Below are 21,715 nucleotides of genomic sequence, written 5' to 3' on the forward strand. Positions count from 1 at the left end.
TATAATCGGCTGTTCATGTATTTTGATTTCATTTAAATGATTGATAGATACCAATAGGTATATTTTTTTCTTTTGAATGTATTTTTTGCAGGATTTTCAATAATACTTGACAGGTTTTAAAATGAAACTTTTTTTTGTAAGTTTTTCGCATACTCTGAATTGAGTTGAAGCTTTCTAAAGAAATATATTCAGCGCTCGAAATGGACCGAAACGCACCGGAGCGCAGCTCCTGTTCGTGAAATCCCCGAAATTATCGCTCCGTCTCGTGGAAAAATTAAATAATGCATTCGTGGATTAATAAAATTAATTTACTTTCTATATATGTTTTAAAGTTCATACAAAACTTGTCGGAATCATAGAAAAAAAAATCGTCTACGGGCGCCGACAACGTTATGCTCTAAACTTGCATGCCACATGTTTTAAAAAAAGGTACTCCATTTGACTATCTGATCTTGGCAGGTGTATTTCCATACAATACATACAAGTACTACGTAAATATGTAATTTCGGGAAATTATAGAGCGTTGCAGTTGGTAAAATCTTCCATTTCGAGCGCTGAATATATTATATTAACCTACATTTTTCATATAAATTTGTATGTACCTACCTATATATTTAGGTCATAATAATTTAGGATACCTACTTTTTTCTTTATTCTTAGGACCATGTTCGATCCTAATAAGATCATATGGACCTCCATAGAGTGGAGGTTTGTATTAACAAATTTTGTTTATACGAGGAATGGATGTCAGCCACTTGCTCAACCTATTAGGTCCATACTCTGACTCATACACAAATTTAAAAACAATATGTGTACTTGTCAGTCCCAGGATTTGAACCTGGGACCCACGACGCTTAAACCGCGCGGCCATCGTGGGAGGTACTGTAATTATTATGGTATGCAACTATTAAACGTAAATATCAGCATTGCCATCTTTACATTTTTCTTGCTAGCGCACCTATTCTACTAGGGTAGTTTATCATATTTATGTATTAATGTATTATAATTAAAACAATAAGTTAGCCGTCCAACTAAACTGTCAAAACTGTCTATCTCGCTCTGAAAGTTAACACAGCCAAAGGAGGTGCTGTTAAAACATAGTACTTTTAGACAATTCAGACGGTTAACTTACTCCGTTGATGAATATATATTTTATCTTACTTAACAAAGCAATATTAATTATATTTATCTACATCAAAATAAGTATATCTAGATAGACAATATATTATAAAAATGGAAATAATTATGCCAGCAGTAAAATTCCTTATGTATATGATGATTTTCTATAGCCTTGGGCGGACAGAATTGTGGAGTGCGTAAACCCGCTTATGGAATATACAACTCGATGATAATAATGATATTAGGTGTGATGCGGTAAAATAAAAATGTATGTTAAAATCCTATTAGGTCCAAGATTTTTTCCAGGTATTTTTTCTAATATGTTAGTACATTATGTATACTTATTTTATATTATGAATAGTTTATAATATCCTTATATATAGCTAAGTCTCATTATAATACCATTACACGATCGCAAAATAAATTTACGTTAGTCACATTTTTAACTGTGCTAACTATGAATTTTCCTTTTCAATCCTATGTAGGGAAATTGTAAGTAGATTGCGAAGATAAGCAATTCTCTAATTTTACCATATAAGGATCACAGTAACTGTAAAAGGGATAAGTGCATTTATAGTAACCCAACTGTTTGGAATATTAAGTGGTTTATTAACTACAATGTTTCTTATGCTACCTATATATTATTATAATGTTGCTCACACTCAAAATCATGTTTTATTTCGTTCAATTATTATATAACAAGACGTTTCTAAACCAAGTCGTTAAAAATATAACAATTATTAAAACCGTATTTTATTTTATTTATTTTATATTATATACTGTAATAAAAGCTACAATTTTATTTTGCGATATTTAAATAATATGTTTTTTTCTTTGACCATGGAAAAACAGTAAATTAATCACACACACACACAAACACGCTTTTACAGTAAAATTCAAAATATATCTTTGAATTATAACAAAATTTTGTTATATATTTTTTGGACTCCATTAAATTAATATTAATTTCATATATATTCAATAATCGTTAAAATTATACCCAATTTTTGTTATATTATATTATACATTTTATTTCATAGTATTTTTATCGTTTCATATATTTTTTTAAAGTGAATGTTTTTAAATTCGTATAAAAAATCTTTATCAAAACTCTATTAATTACAACCTTGACACACACTTGTTTTAAGACTGTATATATGTAGCATATATAATACACTCTTAAAAGTAGATCACGGGTGGCCAACCTATAACATGTCCTATAATAAAAATAATTATTATTGTATACCTCCGCTATTATATTTGTATTATTCTGAATATTTCTTTATGTAAAACTTTTATAGTAGCTTATGTCTGAAATGAGATCATCATACAATACTTTATCAGAGCAATGGTAATATATCATATTTATTGTTAAAGATACAATTATTGTAAAATTCATATAAGCTAGAGAAAACCTTGTGCTATAACTCGGTTAAAATCAAATTGTAACTGAGAAAATGGTTACTATGGCTATTGATTTAACTGTAGCAAATATCATCCGTTTATACTTTGAGATATATTTGCCAGAGCTGAACTGAAAAATAGACGTTTTACATTAATGTTCCATGAATAATCATAAATATCGTAAGTAGTAGTACCTGCGTACGGTGGTGAAATTCTGTCGATCCCAAAGACTAAGGTGGGCTGGACACGTTGAGAGAATGCCTGAGCACAAGACGCCAAAAATCATGACCAAGCGGATCCCACAGTGGAAACGGTCTAGGGGCAGACCAAAGAAGAGGTGGGCTGACTGTATCGAAGAGGACTGAAGAAAGATGGGGAGGGCTGGAGACTGGAGAGAGGCAGCCAGGGAAAGAAGCGTGTGGAGGACAATTGTAGAGGAGGCCAAATCCCGCCCCGGGATGTAGTGCCGAGAAAGAAGAAGAAGTACCTGCGTAAACAAGGTCGATGGCCACATAGTCAGGCCGTGACGCGATCCTATAAATTTACATAGTAGTGCTAGTTATGGCTCGTACTTTGAGTGAAATATGAAAAATGTTTATAGAAATGATGAAGTGTTTGTCTATGATTTTTTCTATTGTCCTATTTTCTTTAAGTATAATTTAAAAACTACTGAACGAGTATTGATCAAACTTTGCACAAGTTAAAGACTACATTGTTTATACCAATTTAGCTGAGTTTAATTTCGACATCGCAAAATTTTAAGATAAAATGTCTCGAAAAAACAATTTTGCAACAATTTACTAGTAGGTAAAGTATTTAGATAGTAACGGTGGGGTGGTAAGATGAAGTGTGAGTTGAGAGGCGCGCGTTTACTTCAACAGTCATCATTCGCACTGACTTAATGGGAGTTAATAATACTATTGAATGACGAGTAGCTAAATTGGTCAGATAGCAGCTATGAAGTGATCAGGTGAAGTTTTAGTGGATCGGCGCATCTAGATCCAGCTGCTGTCTATCAGTCTATTTCTATATTTTGTATATCGGTCTACTTCTTATTTTTGCATTTCACGCGGCTGAAATCGCGGACTGCCACTTGTCAGTAATAAAGAAAAGAAAATATTGTAAGCCTGTAATAATTACTTGCATTGCAATATTTTTATTCGTAGATCACTAGTTGACGACTATTGCCCTAGTTTGTGTATAATAAAAATACTATATTAACGTATCTCCATATGATTAGACCAAACTCATTAACATTATGCTACAATAACAATAATTATATATGGTTGTTTGAAATTTATCTCACTCCGTTAAATAAAATGTGTTAAAATTACTATTGTAATAAACTAATATAGTAACCTATCTGATAATAATAAATAAAAATAAATGTCGAATGAAATGGTTTAGGTTTCTGTGTCTTTTTGTCAAGGTAAGAAAATGAATAAATTGGGTATGGCATTGCGTAAACGCAGGTAACTTCAACCAGTCTCGCCAATTAGAAAATGCATTTCTATAAAAAAAATACTAGTGTCTTTAATGAGTTTAATTGATTGAAAAATAAACGTCGTTCGATTTTATAGAGTGGTCTATTTGATTTCATACAAGTTTTTTTTTGTCAAATGGCAGTTACCTATTGGACTACTTTAAAATAGTACAAATTTAATAAGTTCAAGGCGAATGTCACAAATTGTAGCGAAATCTATCACGTAACCATATCTATAATTTCAACTATAATGACCAAAAATAATTTCCTAGTTATATTATATTATTAAACATAGTCAGGGAAGGGAACGTTTGTCGGCTTGAAAGAAAATGTATTAATACTTGATATCTATTGGTGTTGAAAGAAAATATCGTTACTGATTATTGGAAGAAAGTTGTGGATACTTTTAGTATAATATTATAGTATTCAAATACTTTGTCCACAAGATTTTCTTATGACGTTTGTATTACCCACATAACAGATTATTAAATATAATTCCAATAGGCTATACTCCAATACACTACATTTTGAGGCTGGGTTTTGAATATGTGAGTGTTCTACAAAAATGAACCACACATTATAGATGTGGAATAGTGTGTATTGCAACCTTCAAATACACCAATATTGAATAAACGTCAGTGGATAAACCAAAAGCAGTTGTCAGAACGAAGGCCAAACGTTTTATTGAGTCGTGTTTAAGTTTATCCGACATTCTTCCACACTTGAGATCGGTTGCCTGTTACTCCAAACCCGTTAGGTATTTCAGTTCCCATTATTTTGGTATTACCCATATAGATGCAAAAATATTGATACTCATACCACAACAGAAAAAAATATACTTAACTATTCGACTGACGTATTCTTTAAATCTTATGTAAATGCAAAATGTGATGAACTTTCTACTACCGTAAGATATTTGACATTATATATTTTCCTATAATACCTCTCTAAATGCAGAATATGAACAGCATGCGGGTCGGATCATATATAATATATACTATTGTATAGGGTGATTTTATTTTGGACAATATCACATAGGCAAAATTCAGAAATATAGGCAAAAATTATTCTTAGCTATTCGACTGACTTCTTCTTTGAATTTTATATTAATGCGAAATGTGATGAACTTTATACTACCATAAGATATTTGATAACATATATATTTTCCTATAATACCTCTCTCAGCATGCAGGTCAAATGACATACTTATTATTTTATATGATGATTTTATTTTAAACCTATATCACATCTGCAAAATTCAGAAATATAAGCACTTGAAAATAATACTACTCGGATATATACTACAAGCGCGTATACGTGTATCCAATTACGTACGCGCAAGGCCAGCTATAGAAAATGAGCGCATATACACGCCCGGTCGATTGTTTTAAATAATTTATTATATTGTACACACATTGCCATCTTTTAGAATCATGATGAACTACTTAACCGAAATACAAGACTTTATGACATACCTACTTTTCATATTATATTTCAAATAAAAGATATGTTTATAAGGTTTAGTTCGCCACCCACTTGATACCGCCATACTAATACCTCCCGGAATTTAAAGGGGTCTACACTCATATTATATTTTTGTGTATTAGATAATTAAACATTTATCGCAATAAGACTTTGGCCTAATACCTTTATTCACCACCAAGGCAATGTTATATTCTTATGTCGTGTTATTTCTATAGTAAGTATATTTTTATTCCAAACCATCAATTTGTATATTTTTACAACGTTTTTCTTAGCTCGTATTCTTATTTTGTCCGGTATAAATCTTGCAATCGATTTTAAATTAACTTCCCTTAAAAGTTATTTCGACACCATTATTGGTTGCTAGGGTTTGGGGTCCTAGAACTAAATTATTAGGTCCTAAGAACTAAATTATTAATATATACGTACGTTACTATGAAAATCAATATGACATGTCAAGTACAAATTTTTTTGATCGTTTAAGCCAGTCAAGTCAAGTTTATATGGTTCAACAGAAAATTTAAAAACGTTGTATATAAAAAGTTCTTTTTATCTTGTAATTGTTATAATTCTAAACAAATATTATTTACTTTTGACATTGTGGAAATATTTAGTTTTAAATAGCTAACCATAAAAAGATTCACACTTTTTTATTGTAATAAAAAATACTTTCTTTTCTGATACTGACTGATAAATAAATACTACAAATTAAATTAGAGCAAGCTTTTGGTATATACTAAATAGTAAGTAGGTACTTAATTGGTCTAGTTACTAGAATTATGTAGTAATCATGTTCATCTCAGTAAAGTAATTTTTGGCAAAGGAATAAATATTATTGTAAAATTAAAAGATTCAATATCAATTTATCCATATAAGTAAAAGTAATATGTTATTATAAAAAAATAAACTGTTTGCATTTTTAAATAGTTGTTTATTATAAAAAAACTTATAAATATAATTAATAGGTTCAATGGTAGTCGATGAATGGATACATAGGCATAGTACAATGAATGGAAATAAATTAGCTTATAAATAAATGGTATTTATTATACTAAGTATGACTTACAAATATTAATGATCATTCTGATTGATCAGTTAGGATGATCTTATCAAATGATCGCTGAGGATTCATAGGTTTTATAGGAAATAATGACATATTAGTTTAAGTGTAATTTATCAATCTATAAATAATAAGGTAACTTCGTATAAAAAAATTGATTTCGACGAAAATATTTTATTCTCCAGTCATGACCTCAAGGAACTCTGAAAATAATAAGAATAGGTAAATATTAATGAAAATATATAATATAACTATAAAATATTAAGAATATCTTAAGTTAAATTAAAATAACTACATCAGTTTTACATTTCTATCCCATTAATTCAATCTACGTGTTTAAATTACAACATAATATGTATCAATAAATTATATTATGGACTATGCTTTAAAAAGACGTATTAATATATTATTGGCCTGTTCTAAAATGCCATAGTAAATTTAATGATTATGATAGTCATAATGTTTTAAATAAAATTATTTTTAATTAAAAATATTATAGTATGAAAGAAAAAAAATAATATGATAACGATTGCTTTCTACTGCCAAAATATTTATAGTGTATTGCCTCATTTTTTTTTTCATTTTTCTGATTGTAAGTAAGTTATCAATTATTGACGAGAAAATAAATGTTGTTTTTAAATAAATACCTTCAAAGTCCACTGTACCGGATCCATCAGAGTCAATTTCCTCAATCATGTCGTCCAAATCTTCGGTGGTGATTTTGTCGTCAAGCTCTTTGAAAATTTCCCGGAGGACATCTGTGGTTATGTAGCCGTTACCTTTAGAAAAGAAAAATCATTAGAGCAAAAGAAAATGTTGCGAGCCTAAAACATACGACGACAGATGTCGGTAGTACCAACGAGGAAATAAATAAATTAAATGAAGTATGTACAAAATATTAAATTTATTTTCTAATTTATTTAAATCGGTTTTGTAACTACTATTTTTACGTTAAATACAATATTTTCAAAGTTACCCATGCATATTAATAAAATGATGAAATAGTTTTAAAAATGCAAGTATTTATTTTACCTTCTTTGTCGTACATCCTGAAAGCTTCTCTCAACTCTCTGACCATAGCTTCTTGATCTTCCTCTTCTTCTGTAAGGAACTTAGCAGCTAGCCTACAAAACTCCTCAAACTCAAGCTCACCAGACCCTGTAAAATGAGCAAAAAAATATACATTACTAAGCAAACATTACATATTTGAAAGGGAAAATATCGTATTACAGTAAAATAGATATCAATTTTTAAATTCGTCAAGGGCTTTACGCGTTACGTTTATTTTTTACAATTTGCATAATATATTTTTTAAATTAAATAATAAATTTATTCACCCATTCGAAGCGTAACAGGCGTATTTCGCGACGAATGATGGATGCTACGGTTGATTAGGCAGGTATTCTTAACCACCATAACAATTAATTATACTATTATTCATTTAACACCTATTTAAATAGGATGCATCGGTTGCCAATATAAATTATAATTTAATTTTGTTTACTCAAAACTGAGAAGATTGGTGCGCTTGGAATATTTTTTTTTTCGACATAACAATATTGTTCACTATTTAAAAATATTTTAATGTAGTTATTTGTGTTTGCTTTTAAAATTGTAATGCGGATTGTATATAAAAATAAGCCTCCGCCATGACAATGGTTTTATCCATTGCCGTGACCAGGAGTCGAACCTGGGTTACCACGGCCACAACGTGGGGTCCTAACCACTAGACGATCACGGCTATCGGAGACGGTGAAAGCGCCGAGAAACGGACAAATTATATTAATATCAACATTTTATTGGCACTTGTTCAAATGACCTACTTTTACCGTAATGACATTTGACGTATTAAAAAAAAACACTTTATAATATAATTACTTATACTGATTTACTTTGATAGGTATACATAATTAATAAATCTTTGTCAAAACTGTTTTTTGTCAATATTATACGAAATTTTTTACGTGTTTTTTACGTATGATTTTTGATAAATTATAATTTTCATTAAAAACCTATTATTAATCTAGTAGTCAGCGTTGAAAACCAAATAAATATAAAAGTAGTTTTAAAGCAGCAGATGAGAAGTAGGTAATAAAAAGTATAAAAAATATTTTCCTGATTTTTTTTTACAATATGTTCAGTGGGCATCTAAGTATGTAGTTAAATAATAATGTGTCCATACTACTATAAGTAAAAAATAATTATACGCCTTATATAAAAAAGTCAATTTTAAATTAATTGTTGTGACGTACTAAAAACAACAACTCTTTTTGAAACTAGTTACACAATAAATATACTAGAATAAAATACTCTAAAATATTAATTATTTACGCTTTTTTCATCGCTATAAATAGCAGTGTTTATAAGTAATTAATATTTACCGTCTTCATCAACCTCATCAATGATTTCTTTGAGTGTGTCGTCATCCAGTTGATGTCCCAACATCTCCAAGATTGTACCAATCATGTCAGTGCTGATGACACCCTTCTTCTCCTGATCGAAGGCATCGAAAGCGTTCTTGAGAACTGGACATGGAATAAGAATGATAAAAATTGATCAGATCTATTTATTCTATTAGTAATAGTATTATAATATAATTACGACAAAGTTCTTTCGATATTAGTATGTTGTAGCTATTCTGTATATTTATATTTATGTAAACAAGATTATTAATTCAGTTAATTTTAACATAAAGATATTTGAATAATTTAAATAACTTAAAATGTGTATATTATTAAAATACGAATAATTCATTAAACATCTGTATTATACCAGATAAAAATTATACTATTGCGCTTACATAAATAAAGTTACAAATATCTAACTACATACTTATTACATATTTTAAAATATTTAAATTTAATTATTGCATTCTGCTAATCATTATATTTTCAAAAGTATAAGTTTCTTTAAATAACATAATTCATTATAAAATTAATAATAATTATTTAAATTTTGGAGTCAAAAATCAATAGATTTAATAAACCATACTAGTGTAATATATAATGGAGTATAATAATTTATTTGTTGAAGTTAGGTTGAATTATTTTATTCTACCTCAGTTGTTTTACAACATTATCTTGTGACAAGGGTCATCGATTATTATTCATGCATGAAACAGTAATTGTAGCTCCAAAAAACCAATGCGCCATATGTTTATTTAATAGAATTTAGTTTTAGTACATAATAAATACCTACTATGAAATTAATTAAATATATAAACTAAGTAAATTTTTATAACGTAGTTTTCAACTTACGCTGAATTTGTTCCTTGTCAAGATCCTCCTGAAATAATGCGCCACAAGAAAATATAACAAAAAGAGTGTAAATTATTATGTTTGCATAAATATTATAACAGATATTATACAAAAATCAAATTGAAGGAAAATAATCAATTACATAACATAACATAAACATAATATTTTATCTCATATGATATATTGATCGAGAGGATATTATTAATAATGGATTATTATACTCAATCAATTATTATTATTATAATACAGAATTTAACTTTTATGAAATTGATAACATTTAATTTTGAATTACTAGATACTATTTGAGATAGTTGATTTTAGTTGATTATAACTAATATATTCAAATTTCGTTCCTACAAAATTAATTAGGTAGTGTTAAAGAGCTTTCTTTTATCCAAAGTATTTTTCAGCGTACTATATACATAGTTTGTAAAATTATTGTTTTTATAATAATATATTCTACAAAGTTGCAATATTTAAAATTGAAAAAAATGTTGTTTCTTTACAAAAGATAAATTTTAAATCGTGTAAATATCGAAGTCATTCAATAATAAAGCACTGTTCGAAATATTTATATTCCTATAATGTAGAATTGAAATTATACTTGACACACACCATATTTAATCACTGGTTTCGTAAATTACGAAATAACACTATTTGTTAATTTTAAACTGTTGCTGAAAGCACTGAGACTAATTTATCAAAAGCTCTTGGTGAGTTTTGAAGAATCTGAAGCTGAAACTACTTGGTAAGCCTTATTATACTAAAGATTCGTTGACGTCCAATGTCGATTTCTGCATAGCTGGAATCATCGGCGCCCCAATCAAATTCCGGCGTCGGTGCACCGAGAAAATCAGAGACGGTTCAAAATGATTTATCTAATTACTTAATTTAGATGGTAACTAAAATGATAATTTAACACATTTAATCCATAAAAAACCTTGCAGTAGATAAAACTGCCGCTTTTGAGCCAAGCTCGATAAAATAAAGTAGAGGCTTTCAATAAATTATAACATTATCAAAAAATCAATTTTTGAGAGTAAGAATCCATAGATTAAGTTAATAGATGAGATTGTACAATTTAATGAATCAATTGAAGTCGACATTGAATAGTCAATAAGTGTACAAATATACAAACGTCCATATTCTTTTTTCCTTTTCCTTAATATACGTACAATTATTATCCTAAGCAAACTGTTATTTTCCACATTGTCACGAAGTAAAAAATATTTACGTAATACTATTAGTAAAATTGATTAAATTAACTGGTTAATGTCGAGAGAGTCAAAAATGTTAGAAAAATGAAATTATAAATAATTATGCAAACAAAAAAAAGAAGAGAAAATGAGGTTTTTATCGGAGCCCAAATATCACAAGGCCCCTCTAAGTGTAAAACCGGCCTTGTTATTTACGTGGTTAACATGAAAAAAATCGGACATTCTCGGAAAAATAATCTAATAACTATCTTAGAAATGGGGAGCATGGTGCAGAACTAATCAGCTATTCGTAATGCCAATTAGGAGGGCAATACCTGTGTTCAATAATATCGCTTCATTTATTGATATATTCCACTTGTGTAAGTTAAGTTTGGGACAAGTTGTTTAATAAATTCTACACCGAAAGGGACCATAATGTCTCTGTAAGTGGATTTGAAACTGTAATTTAAAATATTTTATTGACAAATTTTTATTTTACTAATCAATACGTATCTAAAAACAAATTTATTAAAATATAACTATTGTGAATAATTGCGTGTTTGCTGAACGGATTTATATTTATTATTACATAATAATATGTATTAGTTTTCTCATTAATATGTAGTAAAATAATTTCTGTAAAACGTTGTAGAATTTTTTTAAATATATTTTATTAAATTTTTTTTATTTAAAAATATTTTTTTCTATAAATTATTGATATTGATACTTGATATTGCTTTTTATTTATTAAAACTTTTGCATTGTAATTAAGTACATTAAAGCTCGATTAAATCTCTATAATAATATGCAGTACATACTCCACATTAATTAATAACATGCAGGACCAGTTTATTCCATTTCAATGAGATCAATTCATCTAGATCTAGTAAAATGCTTGGTTTTGTTATGAGGGTTTCAAAATCATTCGAAAACGTCAGAGTGCTACGTACATTATACGTATCATTTGTGTTGAGTATTCTTGAATATGCGAGCATTATTTGGAGTCCTAATAGGTCCATCCACACAATTAAGTTGGATCGAGTCCACAATAGATTTCTTAGATTTCTCTACTTAAGAACATACGGGTTCTTTCCTTATGATAATGACAATAAAATGAATTTCCCGACTCGTTTTCTTCTGGGTATGCTATCAATGCAATCCCTGTCTACCCGAAGAGTGATTGTTCTTTTAAAGCATTTCTTTTTACTTCTTCGTGGGTTTATTTACAATCCGTATATACTGGCAAATATTAATTTTCATGTTCCCACCAATATCACTCGTAGCTCCACGGTCTTCAAGATACCTCGTCGCAGGACAGATGTTATGTTTCATGATGCTGTGTATCGTGCAATTAGCTTATTTGATAGCACCATAAAGGTTGATTTGTTTTTTATTAACTATATAATGTTTGTGGACGTATTAAATAGGCTAAATTTATAATTGTATAAATTATCATATTTCATTAATATTTACACATGCTGTCTTTCTATTGTTATTTGTAATTAAGATATTTTTATACATTTCTATTTATTATGTATTATGGCGCATTGGCCAATAGCTGTAATGCCGTAATACTCTTTTTATAAATAAATAAATAAATAAATTATAATTATGCCATTTACCATCGATAAAACATAGATCTTACAGTTAGCTGTACTATTTTTTTTTTTAATATTTACTAAATATTAATTTGAATTATTTTTAAACAGAAAAGTTCTTTGAATACTGTTTATTATATTGTTCACGTCTTCAATTAATATTTTTTACTGGTCCTCATCAGTAGTATAGCATATGTACACGTCCATGGATTTACTTGCACCAATAGTGTGTATTTTAAACTATCGAGATAGTTACTGTTTATACGTAAAAGTCCTGACTGTCTCTCCAATCTCGTTCTTCAAGCGTAGGCGAGACGCGATGTTGTCACAATATTGATGCAATTTGACAGATTCAGACAGACTCGGACAGGTTCGGACAGGTACGGAAAAATTCGTAGATAATCGGTAGATGTCAAAATATTCTGTGCGTTGTAGTTTGTATTTCATCCGGCAGGTTCGCCACTATTGTTCTACTGCGCAAGCGCACCACTATGACAGTACCAATTACTGAATTATTGAAAATTCAGAAGCTTTCTGTATTTTTTTGATACAAGAATGCAATCTTCAACTTGCACGATAATACGTATTTACACCAGCATTTTCTTCTTATGGCTGCAATAATACGTATTGTCAGCAGTAAATCCATTCACGTGTAAACGGGGTATGCTATATTATGTAGAATAAGTTTTATATAATATATTACTTTAATTTAATTATTAATTACAATAACTAAATCTATTTGAGCACTTCGATATAATATTATATATTATACCACTTGATGATAATATTTTACAGCCATAATATATCATAATTATATTATAAGCAATTTGCATATACATACGCATATACAAATTTAATATTCACCTCTTATTAGAAAGCGCCGATCGATATAATATATATTAATGCTTATCTATATTTGAATGTCTAATATCAGAAGATATTATATATTATTATTCTACTTATTAGTAAAACTAGTGTCACGTGCAACAACAAAAATATGTGATTACTGATTAGTGATTAGCAATCGGTTTGATTGCAGGAATCGTTAATTTAGTTAATCACAGACAAATGCGCATTAACTACATCAATCAATCAGTCCAACACTGTTTGATCTAATGACATGCTTGAATTGCAATGTCAATGCTAGCATTAGGGCATTCTGTTCCTGTCAATACTTGATCAGCACGAGGTGTTGCCGTGAGATTGTATTTCAAAGGAAAAGTTTGTCCCATTGAAAAAATCATAATATAGTTGTTTGCATATATCCTAAAAGGTCATCTACTCTGTACTAATGCCATATTACTTTCTGTTTCTTTTTCCGTATATATATTATTAAACTGTATACAAATTTGTTAACAGCAGTTTTGTTTCAATACATTAAAAAACACAACGAATTATTGATTCTAGACATTGTAACATAAAATTTAAATGAACTGGTTAATTGTAATAAAGCACATCAAAACAAAAATATACAGTAAGAATTAATCAAAAAATTAGAGATTAACGAGAATCTATCTATATTATACGTATATAAGATATATATTAGGTAATGTTTGTTTTGATTTTTTTAAGATTAAGAAAAAAATTTCCTATTTTGAATTCGATTTTAATTTGGTGTTATTTCGTTTGACTTTTACTGTTGGCATAATTATTTTCATTTTGATAATATTATAATATTGTCTGTCTAGATATAGTTATTTTCATAAATATATGAATATTATTATTATTGCTTTTTTGAGTAAGATAAAATTTATATCGATCAACGAAGTAATAACTGACAAGCCAGTGGGTCTATTCTATACACAAGGCGAATATCGGCGGCTATCGACGGTGGTTTACCATGTGTATGTATTGAGGTGGTAAATTGTTACATTAAGTTAACCATCTAAACTGTCAAAAGTGAAAAATTTTAAAAGCCCCTCTTTTGGCTGTGTTAACTTTTAGAGCGAGATTGACAGTTATGACAGTTCAGAGTGTTTAGATGTATAACTTATTGTGACAATTATAATACTTCAATACATACATATGATAAAATACCATCGATAGTCACCAATAGCCGCCTTGTATATAGAATAGACCCAGTGGTAATTTAGCTAGTTTTAAAATAAAAAATGGCTTATAATAAATTAAAACTCTACAAATAAAATATTACTAAAAGCGTCCTTCTCTGACGAGTGCATTGACTAGTCTCGGATACTTGGATATTTGTACCCGATACACCTGATATGAGTAATAGTTTTAATCCATAAGAGGCTGCATTTACTTCTTCTTCTTCTTTGGCCATATCCGCCCTTAGCTGGAGCATATGGACACCACGCTGCGCCTCCAAGAATTCCTGTCGCTCGCCAGTTTTCTTGCTTCGTTCCAGGTCAAACCAACATCCCGTAGCTTCGCCGTACACACTCTGTATATTGTATTTAGCGGCCTTCCAGGTCACCGAAATCCGGTCGGCTTGAAGAACAGGCAAGCCAGGTTAAAGTTCTCTTCTGGCATCCGCAGCACGTGGCCGAGCCAGGTCCAACGTCGCCTCTTCACTTTCAGCGTGATGGTGCGTTCTCTTATCTCCTTGTTGCTCCTAAAGTCATACCACCGCACACCCAGTATTCGTCGCAAACATCTGTTTTCAAAACTCAGTATACGGTTGCTCTGAGCTTTCGTAAGGTGCCATGATTCGCTACCGTAAAGCAGCACTGTCAGAATGGAAGCGTCGAATAGACGGCATTTGGTTTTGACCAAGTACAATCGTGAGTCCCAGACATTTCGCATCGAGTTGAATGTTGCTCCAGCCATTTCCATTCGGATAGCGAGCTCTTTCTGCAAAATGCCATCTCCCGTGATGTGTACCCCCAAGTACTTAAAGCTGTCGACGCTCTCGATGTTTTGTCCATCGCTAATCAGAGGGAAATCTGGATCAGGACAGGTGCTGTTACAATCACGTATTAAATAATTAACAGATTCAGCATTCAAATTCAGTGATTTATTATTTACCATTTAATTCTTAATTTCTATAAATGAGCAATAGTATACTCGTATCATAGGAAAATAATAATATATAATGGAAAGATTCCAGTGTCGACATCTGTTAGGTATTGATATAATACGTAATTAAAAATTTCGTAAGCACGTCAATTTTAAAGCTTACTGTTATGATTTATCTAATTCTATTTCGACCACTGAAACTTTTATGGTACCATCTTTGGAAAGTCAACGTTCTATATCTGATCAATATTTTCATTTTAAAATTATCAATGGTTTTGTTGACTCGCCAAACCTACTCGAAGGGTGGGTTTCCATTGTCCATCAAGATTTACGCGAAACCAAACTTTGTACCATATCAGTCGTAGCGGTTCTAATTATGCACAAAACTCTTTTATTCGGCGCTCTTGTTTAAATTATAATATGTATTTCTCCACCGTTGATCCTTTTAATAATCCACCTGTTTCATTTTAACCCGCTATCTCCAAAATTTTATATAAATAGATATATATACATATATATATATATATATTTTATGTTACTTTTTTGTATACAATTTAATTATTCATTATTCTTCCTCATTTTTCTCAGGTAATTTCCTTATATTTATGTTATTCTTCTCTCTAACTTGTAAGGCTTAACTATATTATGATGTATTAACTTTGCTGGTTGCAATAACTTTTCATAATAATATTTATAATTTTTGTAATCAACATGTAACTGTTTGCTTCGTTAATAAATAAATAATAAAAAAAAATACCCGTATCGATATTTTTTTCAATAACCAATAAATTAATAATTTTAGAGGAAAATTATCTTGCATGTTGCAATTATCATACATACTAATTTATTGAAAGTATTTATTCTTTGATTCAGTTTCATTATCAGAGAAATTATAATATCGAGTATCGATTTCGATCGCTTATCGCTTTGCGTTGTACCATACGTAAACAAGCACCGTTATTTTTCAATATCCTACGATTTATATTTTATTTCATAGTTTTAAGCGGAAACTTAAAAGATATATTTTATATTTTAAAATGTTCATCATTTTCCTTCTCTGGTAAATAAAATTATATAAACATTCAAACATATACTTATTCACGGCCAAGGAGATTTTCATCTTAATAATATAGTCGTTGCGTTTCATTACAGTATTTTTATTTGCGATATCAGTAATTGGCAACCATTTATTTTATTTATAAACGGCGCATGAGCTTATAAAAGAAAATAAATCGTTATAACAAAACACAGAGAATAATAATAATATATAATGAAAAACCAGTTGAGCATATACAGAATAAAAAAAACCTCATTTACTGCAGTATTTTGTGCCCGGACGGAGGTATTGAACATTTCAATAGAATAACTAGTTAATGTCTGTATTCTATAAACTGGCGTACACGTCACACGGAAAGCATTGTGCCTTCGCGTTCAACTGTTGCATGTTTTTAATGGGAGGGAACGAGATGGATGCTGAAGCGGGGGTGGGGGGGGGGAAACCGGCACGCCAGCTTATAGAAGACAGACTCTAGTTAGATTATTTTTATCTGGCTATGTCGTATTAAGTCGATAGTGTATAAATGTATGTAGCAATATGCGCAATATATTCAGTTATGGCACTTAAGAATACAGGTGACAAGACTGATCAAAATAGAGGGATATTGTGTTTGTATCATACTCTGCGGCTATGTAATTAAGAGAGTAACCAATCAAATTAATGGGAAATTAATATATATCGCATAGTAATAATTATATTATATAATATTATTATATAATTAAATTTAATATTATATAATACGAGGGTGGGTCAATAAGTCCTTAGAAAAGCCGACAGGTGGCGCGACTAGTACTGTAAGCGGTTTGTTTTCATGCAGCGGCACTACCGATTCAGTATGCTGCGAAGTTTCAATCAGATTGGTCGGGTTGTTGTGTGTTTCTCGTACATTTAAAAAAAAAAATTGCTTGTGGAAAATGGAAAAATGGAAAATGGAGAAAATTGAGTTTAGAGTTGTTATTAAACATTTTAATATAAAAGGGTTAACAGCAAAGGAAATAAAAAATGAGTTGGATTTAGTTCACGGCATATCTGCTCCTTCACTTGCAACTATTTATAACTGGTTAAATGAATTTAAACGTGTTCGTACATCAACAAAGGATGAACCACGCTCAGGACGTCCTGTAGAGGTGACTACACCAGAAATGATCAATAAAATCCACGATATGGTGTTAAGTGACCGAAGATTAAAGTTGAGTGAGATAATTGAGGTTACAGGGATCTCAAAAGGTAGCGTCATTTCTATTTTACATGACAAATTGGGCATGAAAAATATTTCTGCAAGATGGGTGCCGCGTTTGCTCACAGTCGACAATAAACGCAATAGGGTGGTGGCCTCTAAAGCCCTATTGTCGCTCATGCAACGCAATCCGGATGAATTTTTTCGTCGCTTTGTGACTGTAGATGAAACATGGATACACCACTATACTCCCGAGACGAAAGAACAGTCAAAGCAGTGGATTGCGAAGGCAAACCATGTCCAAAGAAGGCGAAAACCATAAAATCAGCTGGTAAGGTTATGGCTACTGTATTTTGGGATGCACGTGGAATTATTTTCGTTGACTATTTGGAAAAAGGAAAAAAAATAACAGGGAATTATTATGCATCTTTATTGGACCAGCTAAAAAACAAAATTGAAGAAAAACGGCCTCATTTAAACAGGAAAAAAATCCTCTTTCATCAGGACAATGCCCGTTTTCACACATGTTTACGATCAATGGCTAAAATTGAAGAATTGAAGTTCGAATTGGTCGACCACCCACCGTATTCGCCAGATTTAGCCCCCAGTGACTTTTTCCTTTTCCCAAACTTAAAAAAATGGCTAAGTGGACAACGTTTTTTTTCAAATGAAGAAGTCATCGATCGGACAAATGCTTATTTTGAGGACCTTCCGAAAACTTATTTTTCTGACGGTTTAAAAAATATTGAGAAACGTCTAACCAAGTGTATTGAGCTCCAAGAAGATTATGTTGAGAAATAAAAAAAAAATACAAAAATAAAAACTGTTTTAATGCTTTTTTCTAAGGAATTATTGACCCACCCTCGTATCACTCGTAACTCTACGGTCTTCAAGATACCTCGTCGCAGGACAGATGTTATGTTTCATGATGCTGTATATCGTGCGATTAACTTATTTGATGGGACCATAAAGGTTGATTTATTTTTTATTAACTACTTGCTGAAGTACCCGGCTTCGCACAGGGTCGCTTCGTGGTTATATTAATCTTAGATATTTAAAAAATAATAAGAGGTAATTATTTTTTTAATATTAAAATATCTATGTTATACAATATGGCAATAGAAAAATAATTCTAATAGGAGTAAAGGTCAAACAAAAGACCACTAAATTAAAATCGAATCCAAAATATGCAAACGTTATTAATGTTATTAATATGTAGTAAAAAAACATCAAAATTCATGGAACAAACAAACAATAAACGTTGTATTTTACATAATACTAATTTAGAAACCTTTGCAGGTGTGCGCACAGCAACTGACAAAAGTTTCATCGTAATCGGATGAATGTTACAGGAACGCATACGAATAGAAGAAGAAGATTTTCTAATTCAGGAATCTTCGTTGCAAAATCATTGCGAATAGAAGAAGATATAATAGAATAAGAAGGAGATGGTTATTCTAATTCAGAAACCTTTGCGGGTTTTGGCACAATTATTGACGAAAGTTTTATTGCAATCGGATTAATGGAATAGAAACGCATACAAATAGAAGAATATAAAATAAAAGGAGAAGATGGTTTTACTAATTCAAAAACCTTTGCGGGTGTTACCACAACAACTGACGAAGGTTTCATCGCAATCGGATGATTAGTGTAAGAACTATACGAATAAAAGAAGATGTAATGATGAAGAAGAAGAAGATGGTTGTACTAATTCAGAAACCTTTGCAGGTGTTGGCACAACCACTAACGAAAGTTTCATCGCAATCGGATGAATGGTATAGGGACCATACAAATAAAAGAAGATAGAATGATGAAGAAGAAGAATAAGAAGGAGATGGTTGTACTTATTCAGAAACCTTTGCCGGTGTTGCCACAACAACTGACGAAGGTTTCATCGCAATCGGATGATTAGTGTAGGAACTATACGAATAAAAGAAGATATAATGGAGAAGAAGAAGAAAATGGTTGTACTAATTTAGAAACCTTCGCAGGTGTGTGTACAATAACTGAGGAAAGTTTCATCGCAATCAGATGAATGGTATAGGGACCATACAAATAAAAGAAGATATAATGATAAAGAAGAAGGAGAAGAAGAAGAAGATGGTTGTACTTATTCAGAAACCTTTGCGGGTGTTACCACAACAACTGACGAAGGTTCCATCGCAATCGGATGAATGGTATAAATAGGAACCATACGAAAAATGTATAAGTATAAAGAATAATGTATAAAATATAGGAACCATAAGATATAATGAAGAAGAAGAAGAAGAAGATGGTTGTACTTATTCAGAAACCTTTGCGGGTGTTATCACAACCACTATCAAAAGTTTAATCGCAATCGGATGAATGGTATAGGGACCATACAAATAAAAGAAGATAGAATGATGAAGAAGAAGAAAAAGAAGAAGAAGATTGTTGTACTTATTCAAAAACCTTTGCGGGTGTTACCACAACAACTGACGAATGTTCCATCGCAATCGGATGAATGGTATAAATAGGAACCATACGATTAATGTATAAAGTATAAAGAATAATGCATAAAATATAGGAACCATAAGATATAATGAAGAAGAAGAAGAAGATGGTTGTACTTATTCAGAAACCTTTGCGGGTATTACCACAACCACTATCGAAAGTTTCATCGCAATCGGATGCATGGTATAGGGACCATACAAATAAAAGAAGATAGAATGATGAAGAAGAAGAAGAAGAAGAAGAAGATGGTTGTACTTATTCAGAAACCTTTGCGGGTATTACCACAACCACTATCAAAAGTTTCATCGCAATCGGATGAATGGTATAGGGACCATACAATTAAAACTAGATGTGATGAAGAAGAAGAAGAAGATGGTTGTACTTATTCAGAAACCTTTGCGGGTGTTACCACAATAACTGACGAAGGTTCCATCGCAATCGGATGAATGGTATAAATAGGAACCATACGAATAATGTATAAAGTATAAAGAATAATGTATAAAATATAGGAACCATAAGATATAATGAAGAAGAAGAAAAAGATGGTTGTACTTATTCAAAAACCTTTGCGGGTGTTACCACAACCAATATCGAAAGTTTCATCGCAATCGGATGAATGGTATAGGGACCATACAAATAAAAGAAGATAGAATGATGAAGAAGAAGAAGAAGAAGATAGTTGTACTTATTCAGAAACTTTTGCGGGTGTTACCACAACAACTAACGAAGATTTCATCGCAATCGGATGAATGGTACAGGCACCATACGAATAAAAGAAGATATAATGAAGAAGAAGTAGAAGAAGGTGGTTTTTCTAATTTAGAAACCTTTGCGGGTGTGTGTACAATAACTGACGAAAGTTTCATTGCAATCGGATGAATGGTATAGGAACCATACGAATAAAATCAAATAGAATGATGAAGAAGAAGAAAATGATGATTTTTCTAATTCAGAAACCTTTGCGGGTGTGCATACAACCACTTACCGAAATTTCATCACAATCGGATGAATGGTATAGGAACGCATACGGGACAGACAGAAAGACAGAGAGACAAACAGGCATACATACAGACAGACATTCATTTTTATATATAAGATATAGCCTTTACTCTTCACGGAAGTGAAAACAATAAGTTAACAAAGTTTTATCGCAATCGTATGAACGGTATGGCAGTGCATTCAATACGAACAAACAAACAAACAAACAAATATTAATTTCTGTATATTAGAAGATATATAATGTTTGTGGACGTGTTAAATAGGTTAAATTTATAATTGTATATATTATCATGTTTCTTTAATATTTATATAAACACATGCTGTCTTTTCTACTTTCTTGTTATATTAGTTGTTATTTGTAATTAAGATATTTTTATAAATTTTTATTTATTACGTATTATGGCGCATTGGCCAATCGCTGTAATGCCG

The 21,715-nt window shown here is 30.5% G+C and overlaps 1 protein-coding gene and 1 non-coding gene across 2 annotated transcripts; both read right to left on the reverse strand.

The window, feature by feature from the left end:
- Nucleotides 1-6,722: 6,722 nt before the first annotated feature.
- Nucleotides 6,723-14,883, reverse strand: LOC147064584 (troponin C, isoallergen Bla g 6.0101-like). Its single transcript, XM_085958413.1, has 5 exons — nt 14,820-14,883; nt 8,930-9,073; nt 7,581-7,706; nt 7,196-7,327; nt 6,723-6,751 (listed from the first exon to the last, which is right to left on the reverse strand). The coding sequence occupies exons 1-5, from the start codon at nt 14,881-14,883 to the stop codon at nt 6,723-6,725; spliced, it is 495 nt and encodes a 164-aa protein (XP_085814539.1).
- On the reverse strand, nt 8,218-8,289 carry TRNAH-GUG (transfer RNA histidin (anticodon GUG)). Its single transcript has one exon. It is a non-coding gene; the product is annotated as a tRNA-His (tRNA).
- Nucleotides 14,884-21,715: the final 6,832 nt, after the last annotated feature.

The sequence above is a fragment of the Rhyacophila brunnea genome, unplaced genomic scaffold (genome assembly GCF_057557595.1).
Source record: "Rhyacophila brunnea isolate RB1 unplaced genomic scaffold, BYU_Rbru_1.0 scaffold_7, whole genome shotgun sequence".
Classification (NCBI taxonomy): Eukaryota; Metazoa; Arthropoda; class Insecta; order Trichoptera; family Rhyacophilidae; genus Rhyacophila; species Rhyacophila brunnea.